This window comes from Callorhinus ursinus, unplaced genomic scaffold (assembly GCF_003265705.2).
Source record: "Callorhinus ursinus isolate GAN/ISIS: 27379988/994484 unplaced genomic scaffold, GSC_fseal_2.0 scaffold50, whole genome shotgun sequence".
Lineage (NCBI taxonomy): Eukaryota > Metazoa > Chordata > Mammalia > Carnivora > Otariidae > Callorhinus > Callorhinus ursinus.
Window position 1 is genome coordinate 9,498,265 of NW_027397112.1, and position 15,629 is coordinate 9,513,893.

Genomic DNA, 15,629 nt, shown 5'->3' on the forward strand with positions numbered 1-15,629 from the left:
ATTTTTATTTTTTAAAGATTTTATTTATTTATTTGAGAGAGAGAGAGAATGAGAGAGAGCACGAGAGAGGGAGGAGAGTCAGAGGGAGAAGCAGACTCCCCGCTGAGCAGGGAGCCCGATGTGGGACTCGATCCCGGGACTCCAGGATCATGACTCGAGCCGAAGGCAGTCGCCTAACCAACTGAGCCACCCAGGCGCCCTTCACTTATTTTCTAAGTAAAATAGTCTGTCACTTGATATTTGATATACAATAGCTTAGAAGAACACTTACTAACATCCAAGTCACTGGGGAAGGGAAACTGTCCAAAGAGTCATCTCAGGCTCAAAGAGAAGCTAGAAATATATTTTTTTAACAATGTATGATAATAAGACTCCTTAGCAAAAGCCCCATTTTCTATGCCAACATTTAAATTATTTACCCCTGTGCCCTGCTACTAATCATTTTTTCAAAGTAAAAAATCAAATGGAAGTCTTAAAATATAGACAATTTTGTTTTAAAAAAAGTATGGTTTCCAAAAACAAAATAAAACTCATTTCTAATATACTTAAAATGTACTTTTGGGGGGGCTTAAAAAGTACTTCAGTTACAAGCCTAAAAAAAACTTTGTTTTTAAGTTATAAAACCATGAAAATTGAGATTAAGATACAAATGCTGACAACCAGCTTTTAGCACATGAATAAAGCCCATGTAAACTAAGAAAAACCTGTAGAAGTAGGGACCAAAGGTTAATCTTTTCACTCCAGTAAAAATTTAAAATGTCAACATTTGTTGAGTTTCTAAAGTTTTCATTTCCTCCTTGGACTAAACTGGCATGTTAAAAGGAATTAGGAATTGAGAACAGCAGACAAATGTTAAACTTGATTAAGTATAGAGGAACACAGCTGACGAAAGGGTCAAACTACCTGAGGTGGTAAAGATAATCCATTAAAGGCTATACCTAATGGAAATTAAAACTAAGGGTCTCCAAAGGGGAACCCTCTTGCACTGTTGGTGGGAATGCAAACTGGTGAGCCACTCTGGAAATTCCTCAAAAAGTCAGAAATGGAACTACCCTACCACCTAGCAGTTGCACTACTAGGTATTTACCCAAAGGATACAAAAATACAGATTCGAAGGGGTACAATGTTTATAGCATTATTATCAATAGCCAAATTATGTAAATAACCCAAGTGTCCATCAACTGATGAATGGATAAAGATGATGTGTGTGGGGGGGTGCCTGGGTGGCTCAGTCGATAAGCATCTGCCTTCAGCTCAGGTCATGATCCCAGAGTCCTGGGATTGAGCCCCGCGTCGGGCTCCCTGCTCTGCGGGAAGCCTGCTTCTCCCTCTCCCACGCCCCCTGCTTGTGTTCCCTCTCTCGCTGTGTCTCTGTCAAATAAATAAAATCTTAAAAAAAAAAAAAATGTGTACACACACACACACACAGAATACTACTCAGCCATCAAAAAGAATGAAATCTTGCCATTTGCAACTATGTGGATGGAACTAGAGTGTATTATGTATTATGCTAAATGTAATAAGTCAGAGAAAGACAAGTACCATATGATTTCATTCATGTGGAATTTAAGAAACAAAACAGATGAACACAGGGGAAGGGAAAGAAAAATAAAATAATTAACAGGAAGGGGGGCAAACCATAAGAGACTTTTTAAAAAAGATTTTATTTATTTATTTGACAGAGAGAGAGCACAAGCAGGGAGAGTAGGAGGGAGTTGGAGAAGCAGGCCCCCACTGAGCAGGGAGCCAGACATGGAGCTCGATCCCAGGACCCCAGGATCATGACCTGAGCTGAAGTCAGACGCTTAACCAACTGAGCCACCCAGGGGCTCCATTAAGAGACTCTTAACCACAGGGAACAAGCTGAGGGTTACTGGAAGATGGTGGGGGCGGGGGGAGGGGGATGGGCTAAATGGGTGATGGGCTTAAGGAGTGCACTTGTTGCAATGAGCACTGGGTGTTATATGTAAGTGACGAATCGCTAAATTCCACTCCTGAAACCAATACTACACTATATGTTAACTAATCTGAATTTAAATAAAAACTTGGGGAGGAAAAAATAAAAACTAAGGGTCTCCATACTTTTTTTTTTAGTCATTAGTGGCACCACCTTTTCATACCATGCCAGAGTCAAGGCAGCAATCTGAATGGTCAGACTCCCAGAGACCTCGGGCACTGACTAGTTGATCAGTGTTCCTAGCAGTTAAATAGACAGGAAGTCTACTGAATTCTTACCTGATCTGTATAAGCAGGAGAGTCTAAGTCAAGTGAACAAAAGCATAACTTCAATCATTAAAAACACAGAGCCAGGGCCCCTAAATCAATCCCAATATTTGGGTCACTTTATAGACCCAGAACCAGTGATTGAAGGGGTCCCCCTGAGGAAGGATCCCACTATACCATCACAACTTTACACCTTAATCTTTCTCCCCAAAAGGACTACCACTGCCTTTTACCAAGGTGACTCTGCATGGGGGAAAATGAAATAATCAAAGACTCTTTGAGCATTACTAGACCACTGGCTCTAGCTCTGAACAGACACTAATTCCAGAAGACCCAAAACATTACTGTGGTCCACCAGTCAGAAGAGGGGCTTAGGGTGCCTGGGTGGCTCAGTTGGTTAAGCGACTGCCTTCAGCTCAGGTCATGATCCTGGAGTCCCGGGATCGAGTCCCACATCCAGCTCCCTGCTCAGCGGGGAGTCTGCCTCTTCCTCTGACCTCCTTCCCTCTCATGCTCTCTCTCTACCATTCTCTCTCTCTCAATAAATAAAAAAATAAATAATCTTTAAAAAAAAAGAAGAGGGGCTTATGTATGTCAGCTGATCAGTGGAATCTTAGTTCAGGTCCACCTAACAGTGGGTCACGAACACTGATATGGTTATTTCCCCAGGTTCAGAATGCATAATCAGAATAAACATACTCGGCAACTGGCAGAATCCCATTAATTCCAGAATGTTCCCAATTTAGCAGGGAGCACTGTACCCTTTTAACTCATAAAATTATCTTCAGCAACACTCTCAAGAAAAACTTTTTAAAGAACAAAATCAATTTCATGTATTTAAAAACTGGCGGCACCATTTCAATCTATTCCAATATAACTTTTATAACTATAAGCCGAGGAAACTGAGGTAGCTCTTTTTCTATAATCATCAATCTCAATTCCAAGTGAAGTTATCTAATCTAGAAAACCAGAAAAAAATGTTCAAGTGAATCAACCGGCCTTACTCTAATAATAACTGTAGCAAACATACTTGGGTGGCATAAGTACAATGAAGTTCATTTTTTACTTCCATTTAATTATGACCAAAGTGGGGAGATTTTATTGAATAGCCGAAACTAATATAATGTTGTATGTCAATTACACCTCATTAAAAAAAGCCTTCATTAAGCGTACATTTATGATGAGCACTGAGTAATATACAGAACTGTTGAATCACTAATTGTACACCTGAAATTAATATAACACTATGTTAACTATATTGTGGGATTAAAAACTTAATTAAAAAAAAAACAACCTCCTCCCAAACAAAAAATCAGATTAACTGAAATTTATAGTGAATATACCAGGTCAAAAAAAAAAAAAAAGCAACCTTTAAACAAAAAAAAAAAAAAAAAAAAAAGTTATTTTAAATAATAATTATGTTTTAGTAAGGAAACAAAAATATTACAATACACTGTCAAGAAAATCCTTAATTAATATTAATGATTTTCAGTAATATTCAGTCATGCCAAACCCTAATCATGTAATTTAATAATACCCACTTCCAGACAACAAGCGAGCTCAACAATAAGAAGAAAAACAAAAAATCCTTTAACTGTCTTCTCTCCTGAAAACCTCCTTATAAAAGTCTACACAATTCACCCAAGATCTGATGCATATAACAAAAAGAAAAAAAGATAATAATGTGTCAGCAAGGATATCTCTCATGCACTGCTGGTGGGGATATAAAATGGTGCAGCCACAATGGAAAAGTCTGGCAGCTCTTAAATTGGTTAAACTAATAACTGAAAAAAAAGATCCTTCCAGTTTTAAATTAGCTCCAGCCTTTAACAGAGTATCTCTTAACCATAAGATCCTGCAATTCCACCCCTAGGAATACAGCCAAGAGAAATGAAAACATATGTGCACCCAGAAATACATACATGAATATTCACAGCATCATTATTCATAATAGTCAAAAAATGGGAAAAAAACCAAATGTCCATCAAACTGAAGAATGGGTAAAAAAAAAAAAAATATGGCATATCCATACAGTGAAGTAGTATTTGGCAATGAAAAGACAAATTACTGATATGTGCTATAACATGAATAAACCTTGGAAACTGAAAATGATGCTAAATGAAAGAAGCCACTCACAAAGGGCCACATACTGTATTGATTCCATTTACGTGAAATGCTCAGAACATGCAGATCTATAGAGATAAAAAATGGACTGATGGTTGACTAGAGTTGAGAGGGATGGGGGTTTTGAGGGTGACATCTGAGGCATAAAGGTTTCTCTCTGAGGTGATAAAATGTTCTAAAACTGTGGTAATGGTTGCACAATTTTGTAAACATACTGAGCCACTGAATTGTACACTTTATTTTTATTTTTTTAATATTTTATTTATTTATTTGAGAGAGAGAGAGAGCACATGAGCAGAGGGAGAAGCAGGCTCCCCACTGAGCAGGGAGCTCAATGCGGGAGGACTTGATCCCAGGATCCTGAGATCACAACCTGAGCCGAAGGCAGACGCTTAACCGACTGAGCCACCCAGGCACCCTGAATTGTACACTGATGAAGTGTATGTTGTATGAATCGTATCTCTATAAGGATGTAAAAAAAAAAAAAAAAGATCCAGTACACTTTTGCTAGATACAGGAAGTTCTTACAACCATGGGAGGTACCACGACTATGGTGGACAGAGGAGAGCATCAAACATAATCCTGCCCTACAGAGCTTCCTGATCATCTATGGAAAGGATTAGGTTTTCTCCCTCTAATTTTCAAATCCTTTATCTCATTTCATATATTTTTTAATTTTTTTAAAAGATTTATTTATTCCGGGCGCCTGGGTGGCTCAGTTGGTTAGGCGACTGCCTTCGGCTCAGGTCATGATCCCGGAGTCCCGGGATCGAGTCCCACATCGGGCTCCCTGCTCAGCAGGGAGTCTGCTTCTCCCTCTGACCCTCCCCCCTCTCGTGCTCTCTGTCTCTCATTCTCTCTCTCTCAAATAAATAAAATCTTTAAAAAAAAAAAAAAACAAAAGATTTATTTATTCCAGAGAGAGAGGGCACGGGCAAGCAGGGGCAGGGGCAGAAGGAAAGAAACTCTTTGCAAGCAGACTGCCCACTCAATCTAATGACTGAAATCACGACCTGACCTGAGCAGAAACCAAGAGTCAGACACTGAACCCACTGAGCCACCCAGGTGCCCCTATTTTTTTTTTTTTTAAGTAGGCTCCATGTCCAGTGTGGGGCTTGAACTCATGACCCTGAGATCAAGAGTCCCATGCTCCACTGGCTGAATCAGCCAGAAGCCCCCTCATATTTCTTTAAATAAGGGAAAAAGCACTGTCCTAACAGATGTGTTTACAGGATGATTGTAGCCACACCTAAATGGCAGATCTCAAAATCACCTCTTACATGAAAAATAAACAAGTTGCAGAACAATAATAGTATGATTCAATTTCTGTAAAAATTACACACAAAAATCAGTAATGTGTTTTCTATGCATAAATATGTATGCAAGTGGATACAGTATTTTAAAAAATCTAGATAGAGGGCGCCTGGGTGGCTCAGTTGGTTAAGCGACTGCCTTCGGCTCAGGTCATGATCCTGGAGTCCCGGGATTGAGTCCCACATCGGGCTCCCTGCTCAGCAGGGAGTCTGTTTCTCCCTCTGACCCTCTTCCCTCTCGTGCTCTCTCTCAAATAAATAAAATCTTTAAAAAAAAAAAATCTAGGTAGATACATCTCAAACTTCTCAAAGCAATTACAGTTCTCATTATTACAAAAGTATGCATGCATTCCTTTATATAACTAAAAATTAATCATTAAAAAACTAAATATAAGGGAAAGGAGTATGACTTCAACATATGTAGAAGCAACAATTATATGGACTACTTTGTATTTCATTATAAAGCTTGCAATTTAACTTCAGCCTTTCTCCTTATGCTTGGAAAATCCTTTATAGATTAAAAACTACAAGTTCAGGGGCGCCTGGGTGGCTCAGTTGGTTAAGCGACTGCCTTCGGCTCAGATCATGATCTCAGGGTCCTGGGATCGAGCCCCACATCGGGCTCCCTGCTCTGCGGGAAGCCTGCTTCTCCCTCTCCCACTCCCCCTGCTTGTGTTCCCTCTCTTGCTGTTTCTCTCTCTGTCAAATAAATAAACAAAATCTTAAAAAAAAATAAAAAATTAAAAAAAAACTACAAGTTCAGGGGCACCTGGGTGGCTCAGTTGGTTAAGAGTTGGCCTTTGGCCCAGGTCATGATCCCAGGGTCCCGGGACTGAGTCCCACATCAGGCTCCCTGCTCAGTGGGGAGTCTGCTTGTCCCTCTCCCTCTGCCTGCCCCTCTCCCTCTGCCCTGCTCATGCTGTCTCTCTCAAATAAAATCTTTAAAAAATTAAGAAATAAAAACTACAAATTCAATATTTAGACAGAAAGGAGAAGTTCTGTAGAAAACGCTGGGGGCACATTCATAGTAAAGACAACAAAGAAGAAACGGTCATAAGAACAAAAATATAAAGATCACTATAATCCAGATTTCAAATATCCAAGAAGTACATAACCCTGAAGAACGTTTGATGATCAGTAAGTTTAAGTTCCTGGCTTTTACTGTTTTGAAGAGATCATTAATTAATCTGTAAGAAACAAACCTACTACCATCTCCCACAGGAAACTATAACAAAATCTCCATTGCAGAGCCTAATATATTGGTATACTGATTGGGGCACGACCTTTAGCAAGTCAACTGCTCTCTCTGAGCCTCAATTTACTCATCTGTAAAAAGCCAGGCAGACCAAAAAGAAAAAAAAAAAAAAAAAAGCCAGGCAGATAACCCTAATGTACCTCTCTGCCCCTTCAAAAGCTAGAATTTAACACCGTAATTTTTTAAGTTTATATAATCCATGACTCTACCTCCTACATATACATCTTAGCCATTCCCAGTTTCAACCTACCTAGTCTGGGAAAAGATAATTCAGAGATTTTCCACTAAGACGTGGCAATCTCATTTATTCACCCTCCAATTCCAATTCCAAAAATTACACTACTAACCTATCACCAAGATGGTAGGTACATTTGGTATAAGCCATGTAAATACTCTTAGCTAGGTCACTGTTACTTATACCCCTAAAGCACATTACTTCCTAAGGCATATGATGGCTCATGGCTCAGAGTTAAGCACAGCAATTAAAAAATATAAAACTGGTGTCTTGGGGCACCTGGGTGGCTCATGTGGTTAAGCGTCCAACTCTTGATCTCAGCTCAGGTCTCAATCTCAAGGTCAGGAGTTTTAAGTCCCGCAGTGGGCTCCACACTGGGTATGGAGCTTACTTAAAACAAAAAACAGGGCACCTGGGTGGCTCAGTCGTTAAGCGCCTGCATTTGGCTCAGGTCATGATCCCAGGGTCCTGGGATCGAGCCCTGCATCGAGCCCTGCATCGGGCTCCCTGCTCAGCGGGAAGCCTGCTTCTCCCTCCCCCACTCCCCCTGCTTGTGTTCCTCTCTCGCTGGTCTCTGTCAAATAAATAAATAAAATCTTTAAAAAAAAAAAAAAAACTACTGTCTTGACATATCAGCTGTGAGGAGTATCACAAATTACATCCCTGACTTTTTTTTCTGAGTAATTTACTGTGATTTACTGTTAAAATAAGGAATTCAAAGTTAGCACTGGAAAAATTAATCTCACTTACTTGCATTTCCTGAATAGGAAAGAATGGGATGGCCCAGGAGCGTGAGCAATAGAAAAATTACTGAGAACAGCTGGTACCAACAGTTTAAAATCAGATTGGTGTGGGACTGAATCACTGAGTCACTGTATGAAACGAGGCAAATCACTCTATGACATATGAGCTCTGGTCTTCTCAACTGTGATAAAAAAAAGAAGACCCACCTTAGGGATACTGCAAGGATTAAATAAAATAATACTATATATTGGGTTAGAGGAAAACAATGCCTGAAATATAGGTGGTACTCTATGAAGATTAGTTATTGCTTTCCCCCTTTCTGGGAGTTCAGGAGGATATTTAAGGTGCATCTTTAACATGAAACTTTAGCCAACTAAGCCAACCAGTTTGGGTTTTTTTTTTCCCCCCACACTGCTATCAGTTTTGCACAACTTAATGTTTATCCCAGTAGCACTGTAAAAAGGACTCATCGCTAGAAGGACAATCAAAGGCGTAAAAAAAAAAATTTTTTTTTAAGATTATTTATTTATTTGACAGAGAGAGACACAGCGAGAGAGGGAACACAAGCAGGGGGAGTGGGAGAGGGAGAAGCAGGCTTCCCGCAGAGCACGGAGCCCGATGTGGGGCTCGATCCCAGGACCCTGGGACCATGACCTGAGCCAAAGGCAGACGCTTAACGCCTGAGCCACCCAGGCACCCCTCCTTTTTTTTTTAATCATGATATGTGTACTCTAATCTCTATCCTCTATTTCCCCCACCTGTTAACCCACCTCCCCTCTGGTAACTGTTTCTTGGTTTATCTCTCTCTTTTTTTCCTTTGCTCATTTGTTCTGTTTCTTAAATTCCACATGAGCAAAAGCATGTGGTATCTGTTTTTCTCTGACTGACTTATTTTGCTTAGCACTATACTCTCTAGCTCCAACCATGTTGTTGCAAATGGCAAGATTTCATTCTTTTTTATGACTGAATTCCATTATATCTAAACACCACATCTTCTTTATCCATTCATCTACTGATGGATACTTGGGATGCTTCCATAGACTGGCTATTGTAAATAATGCTGCAATAAACACAGGGGTGCATGTATCCCTTTGAATTCATGTTTTTTTATTTTTCTGGTAAATACCCAGTAGTGCAATTCCTGGATCATAGGGTAGTTCTAGTTTTAGTTTTTTGAGGAACCTCCATACTCTTTCCACAATGACCAATTTGCATTCCCAAGCCAACCAGTTTTAATCACCCTTTAAACTGTCAAGCCTGTATTACAATAAAATGGTTTGCCTCACACAGAGGTCAGATTATTCAGCAAGCTACAGTATTTCAGATATAACTAAAAGGTAAAGACTTTGAACCATTCACCTAAATTAAAAATGCAGGGTGCCTGCCTGGCTCAGTTGGTAAAGCATATGACTCTTGATCTCGGGGTCATGAGCTCAAGCCCCACATTGGGTGCAGAGTTTAATTTAGAAATGCTAAACCAGGGGCCCTGGCTGGCTCAGTGAGCAGAGCATGCAACTCTTGATCTCGGGCTTGTGAGTTTGAGCCACACGTTGGGTATCGAGGTTACTTAAACAAATGAACGTTCTATAATCCTTTGTACTCCAAAGCCCTGATCAATGAAATGAGAATACAAGGTAACTTCTATTACAAGGAGTTCTAGTGCTCACTTCGGCAGCACATATACTAAAATTGGACACATACTAAAACTGGAACAATCCAGAGAAGATTAGCATGGCCCCTGCACAAGGATGACAAGCAAATTCATGAAGTGTTCTGTATTTTTACAAACCGAGGGTTGCTGGAGGGGGGTGGGTAGAGGGATGGGGTAACTGGATGATGGACACTGGGGAGGGTATGTGTTATAATGAGCACTGGGTATTATGGAAGACCGATGAATCACAGACCCATACCCCTGAAACAAATAATACATTATATGTTAATTAACTGAATTTAAATTTAAAACATTAAAAAAATAAAGTGGGAAAAAACACAAGGAATTCTAACAAATATTCTCACTCTCTGTTCTTGGGGAATGGTTTTATATTACTTGATGCTACTATAAATGGTATTGCTTTTCAAATTTCAACTGCCAACTGTGTATTGTTAGTATGTACAAATACAACAGGTTTTCATAAATTGATCTTGTATCCTAGCTAAACTTAAACTCTAGTACCCACAAATCAAAATTTGTGGGATGCAGCTTAGAAGAACTTTCTACATGTGCAATCATGTCATTTATAAGACATCTAAAAAATAAACATAATTTTACTTTTCCTTTCCAATCTATGAGCTTATTCCTTTTATTTGCCTTAATACATCAGCTAGGATCTTCAGAACAGGTTAAACAAAAGCTGTGAAATAAATATCTTTGACTTGTTCTGGACATTAAATTGAAAGCATCCAATCTTTATCATTAAGCATGAGGTTCACCCATAGGTTCTTCACAGATGCCTTTTATCAGATTGAAGAAGTTCCCTTTATCAGACTGAGGAAGTTCCCTTCTAGTCCTAGTTAACTGAGAGCTTTTATCACAAATTAGTAAACTTTGTTTAAATGCTTTTCATGCATCTGTTACAAGGTCATTTGGTTTTTCTGCTTTATTTTATTAATATGGTGAATTACACTGACTTTAATGTTAAATCAACCTTGCAATTGGGATTAAACCAATTAGTCATGATGTATTATCCTGTGTGTGTGTGTGTGTGTGTGTGTGTAGATTCAATCTGCTAATAATTTTTAATGATTCTGAGTATATATTCATGAGGGATACTGAGCTATACTTTTCTTTTTTCCTCATGTCTTTCCCTGGTTTGATATCAAAATAATGTTGTCTCGTAAGTTTTCTGAAATTTGTGAAAATTTGTTACTATTTCTTCATTAAATGTTCAATAGAATTCACCAATAAAGCCATGTGAGTCTAGACTTTTCTTTGTGGAAAGGCTTTTAACTATAAATCCAACTTTAAGGGGTGCCTGCGTGGCTCAGTCGGTTAAGTGGCTGCCTTCGGCTCAGGTCGTGATCCCAGGGTCCTGGGATCGAGCCCCACGTCTGGCACCCTGCTCAGCGGAGAGCCTGCTTCTTCCTCTCCCTCTGCCTGCCACTCTACCTACTTGTGCTCACTCTCTATCTCTCTGTCAAATAAATAAATAAAAATCTTTAAAAAAATCCAATTAAAAAAAAATAAATACAGGGTTATTCAGATTTGCTATTTCATCCCAGCTTTTTATTTCTTTCCTTCTTCTTAGTGTGATCTTCTTCTAGTTTCTGAAGGCAGAATATTGGGTAATTGATTTTAGACCTTTTTTTTTAAGATTTTATTTATTTGACACAGAAAGGGGGAAAGCACACATGAGTGGGGGCATGGTGGGTAGGAGCAGCAGACTCCCCACTGAGCAGGAAGCCCAATGTGGGGCTCGATCCCAGGCCCCTGGGATCATGACCTGAGCCAAAGGCAGATGCTTAATCAACTGAGCCACCCAGGTGCCCCAGAGCTTTCTTTTGAAGCTTTAAGTTTCCCTCTAAAACACTGCTTTAGCTGCATCCCACAAATTTTGATATACTGTGCTTTCATTTTCATTTAGTTCAAAATATTTTCTAATTTCCCTTGTGAATTCCTTTTTTCCCTTATGAATTCATCTTTGACCTACGTTTATTTAGATGTTATTTAACTTTCAAATATTCAGCAATTTTCCAGATTTCTTTTTCTTCTTGATTATTTAATTCCATTCTAGTCAAAGTACTCCTTATAATTTAAATCCTTTTAAATTTGTTGAAACACGTTTCATAGCCCAGCATATAGCCCATTTTGATAAATGTTACTTGCACACTTGAAAGGAATGTGGGCATGGTAGTCTATAAACATCAATTAGGTACAGTCCATTGATAGTCATGTCCGCTGACTTTTTGCTTGCTTGTTCTATCAGTTATTTAAAGAGACTGTTGCAATTTCCAACTACTATTATGGATTTGTCTACTGCTCCTTTCAGCTGTCAGTTTTTGTTTTGCTCTAGCATTGGATGAACACACATTCAGGACAGCTGGGTCTTCCCAATGAATTGATCCTTTATTTGTTATAAAATGTACTTTCTTATCCCTTGTGATATTTTCCTTGTTCTGAAGTCTCCTTTATCTAATACATAGTCACTCCAGCCTTATTAGTGTTTATATAGTACCTTTTCCCATACTTTTAATTACAAAGATACAGGTTAAAAATAAAGTGAGTTTTTTTTTTAATTTTTTTATTAACGTATAATGTATTGTTTGTTTCAGGGGTACAGGTCTGTGATTCATCAGTCTTACAAAATTCCCAGCACTCACCATAGTACCTACCCTCCCCAATGTCCATCACCCAGCCACCCATCCCTCCCACCCTCCTCAACTCCAGCAACCCTCAGTTTGTGTTCTGAGATTAAGAGTCTCTTATGGTTTGTCTCCCTCTCTGGTTTTGTCTTCTTTCATTTTTCCCTCCCTTCCCCTATGATCCTCTGTCTTGTTTCTCAAATTCCTCATATCAGTGAGATCATATGATACTTGTCTTTCTCTGACTTAATTTGCTTAGAATAATACCCTCTAGTTCCATCCACATTGTTGCAAATGGCAAGATTTCATTTTTTTGATAGCTACATAATATTCCATTGTATATATACACCAAATCTTTATCCATTCATCTGTTGATGGACATCTAGGCTCATTCCATAGTCTGGCTATTGTGGACATTGCTGTTATAAACATTGGGGTGCATGTGCCCCTTTGGATCATGACATTTATATCTTTGGGGTAAATACCCAGTAGTGCAATTGCTGGGTCGTAGGGTAGCTCTATTTTCAACATTTTGAGGAACCTCCATACTGTTTTCCAGAGTGGCTGCACCAGCTTGCATTCCCACCAACAGTGTAGGAGGGTTCCCCTTTCTTCGCATATTTGCCAACATCTGTTGTTCCCTGACTGGTTAATTTTAGCCATTCTGACGGGTGTGAGGTGGTATCTCATTGAGGTTCTGACTTATATTTCCATGATGCCAAGTGATGTTGAGCACTTTTTCATGTGTCTGTTGGCCATGTGGATGTCTTCTTTGCAGAAATGCCTGTCCATGTCTTCTGCCCACTTCTTGATTGGATTATTTGTTCTCTGGGTGTTGAGTTTGATAAGTTCTTTATAGATTTTGGATACTAGCCCTTTATCTGATATGTCATTTGCAAATATCTTCTCCCATTCTGTCGGTTGTCTTTTGGTTTTGTTGACTGTTTCTTTTGCTGTGTAAAAGCTTTTTATCTTGATGAAGTCCTAATAGTTCATTTTTGCCCTTGCTTCCCTTGCCTTTGGCGACGTTTCTAGGAAGAAGTTGCTGCGGCTGAGGTCCAAGAGGTTGCTGCCTGTGTTCTCCTCAAGGATTTTGATGGATTCCTGTCTCACATTTAGGTCTTTCATCCATTTTCAGTCTATTTTTGTGTGTGGTGTAAGGAAATGGTCCAGTTTCATTCTTCTGCATGTGGCTGTCCAATTTGCCCAACACCATTTGTTGAAGAAACTGTCTTTTTCTCACTGGACATTCTTTCCTGCTTTGTTGAAGATTAGTTGACCACAGAGTTGAGGGTCCATTTCTGGTCTCTCTATTCTGTTCCATTGATCTATGTGTCTGTTTTTGTGCCATAACCATACTGTCTTGATGATAACAGCTTTGTAATAGAGCTTGGAAGTCCAGAATTGTGATGCCACCATCTTTGCTTTTCTTTATCAACATTGCTCTGGCTATTCGGGGTCTTTTCTGGTTCCATACAAATCTTAGGATTATTTGTTCCATTTCTTTGAAAAAAGTGGATGGTACTTTGGATAGGGACCGCATTAAATGCGCAGACTGCTCTAGGTAGCATAGACATTTTCACAATACTTGTTCTTCCAGTCCATGAGCATGGAACGTTTTTCCATTTCTTTGTGTCTTCCTCAATTTCTTTCATGAGTATTTTATAGTTTTCTGAGTATAGATCCTTTGCCTCTTTGGTTAGATTTATTCCTAGGTATCTTATGGTTTTGGGTGCAATTGTAAATGGGATCAACCCCTTAATTTCTCTTTCTTCTGTCTTGTTATTGGTATGTAGAAATACAACTGATTTCTGTGCACTGATTTTATATCCTGCCACTTTACTGAATTCCTGAGTGAGTTCTAGCAGTTTTGGGGTGGAGTCTTTTGGGTTTTCCATATAAAGTATATCATCTGCAAAGAGTGAGAGTCTGACTTCCTCTTTGCTGATTTGGATGCCTTTGATTTCTTTTTGTTGTCTGATTGCTGCAGCTAGGACTTCTAGTACTATGATGGACAACAGTGGAGATAGTGGACATCCCTGCCGTGTTCCTGACCTTAGGGGAAAAGCTCTCAGTTTTTCCCCATTGAGAATGATATTCGCTGTGGGTTTTTCATAGATGGCTTTTATGATATTGAGGTATGTACCCTCTATCCCTGAAGACTTTTGATCAAGAAAGGATGCTGTACTTTGTCAAACGCTTTTTCTGCATCTATTGAGAGGATCATATGGTTCTTCTTTCATTAATGTATTTTATCACATTGATTGATTTGCGGATGCTGAACCAACCTTGCAGCCCAGGAATAAATCCCATTTAGTCGTGGTGAATAATCCTTTTAATGTACTGTTGGATCCTATTGGCTAGTATTTTGGTGAGAATTTTTGCATCCATGTTCCATCAGGGATATTGGTCTGTAGCTCTCCTTTTTGTCTGGTTTTGGGATCAAGGTAATGCTGGCCTCATAAAATGAGTTTGGAAGTTTTCCTTCCATTTCTATTTTTTGGAACCATTTCAGAAGAAAGGTATTAATTATTCTTTAAACATTTGGTAGAATTCCCCTGGGAAGCCATCTGGCCTGGGCTCTTGTTTGTTGGGAGATTTTTTATTACTGCTTTGATTTCCTTAGTGGTTATGGGTCTGTTCAGGTTTTCTATTTTTTCCTGGTTCAGTTTTGGTAGTTTATACGTCTCCAGGAATGCATCCATTTCTTCCAGATTATCTACTTTGATGGCATATAGTTGCTCATAATATGTTCTTATAATTGTTTGTATTTCTTTGGTGTTGGTTGTGATCTCTCCACTTTCATTCATGATTTATTTATTTGGGTCCTTTCTCTTTTCTTTCTGATAAGTCTGGACAGGGGTTTATCAATCTTATTAATTCTTTCAAAGAACCAGCTCCTAGTTTCGTTGATCTGTACTACTGTTCTTTTGGTTTCTATTTCATTGATTTCTGCTCTGATCTTTATTATTTCTCTTCTCCTGCTGGGTTTAGGCTTTATTTGCTGTTCTTTCTCCAGCTCCTTTAGGTGTAGGGTTAGGTTGTGTATTGGGACCTTTCCTGTTTCTTGAGAAAGGCTTGTATTGCTATATACTTTCCTCTTAGGACCATCTTTGCTGCATCCCAAAGATTTTGAACAGTTGTGTTTTCATTTTCATTTGTTTCCATGAATTTTTTTAATTCTTCTTTAAGAATTAATAAATTGACCCATTCATTCTTTAGTAGGATGCTTTTTAGCCTCCATGTATTGGGAGTTCTTTCCAACTTTCCCTTGTGATTGAGTTCTAGTTTCAAAGGCATTGTGGTCTGAAAGTATGCAGGGAATGATCCCAATCTTTTGGTACTGGTTGAGACCTGATTTGTGACCCAGGATGTGATCTATTCTGGAGAATATTCCATGCGCACTCGAGAAGAATGTGTATTCTGTTGCTTTGGG

General features: G+C 39.0%; 1 protein-coding gene and 1 pseudogene across 6 annotated transcripts in view; one reads left to right on the forward strand and one right to left on the reverse strand.

Annotated features, from left to right (window-relative positions):
- Nucleotides 1-15,629, reverse strand: part of TLK2 (tousled like kinase 2) — a 117,789-nt gene that overhangs the window by 81,744 nt on the left and 20,416 nt on the right. Inside the window, exon 1 of one of the 6 annotated variants that reach the window (XM_073883090.1) lies at nt 7,901-7,923. The exons of the other annotated variants lie outside the window; for them this stretch is intronic. Within the exon in view, the coding sequence (XP_073739191.1) occupies nt 7,901-7,906 (6 nt within the window). The 5' untranslated portion in view covers nt 7,907-7,923. Of the gene's footprint in view, nt 1-7,900; nt 7,924-15,629 lie in introns of those variants that run through there. 6 annotated transcript variants of the gene reach the window in all.
- LOC112837675 (U6 spliceosomal RNA) lies at nt 9,556-9,677 on the forward strand (annotated as a pseudogene).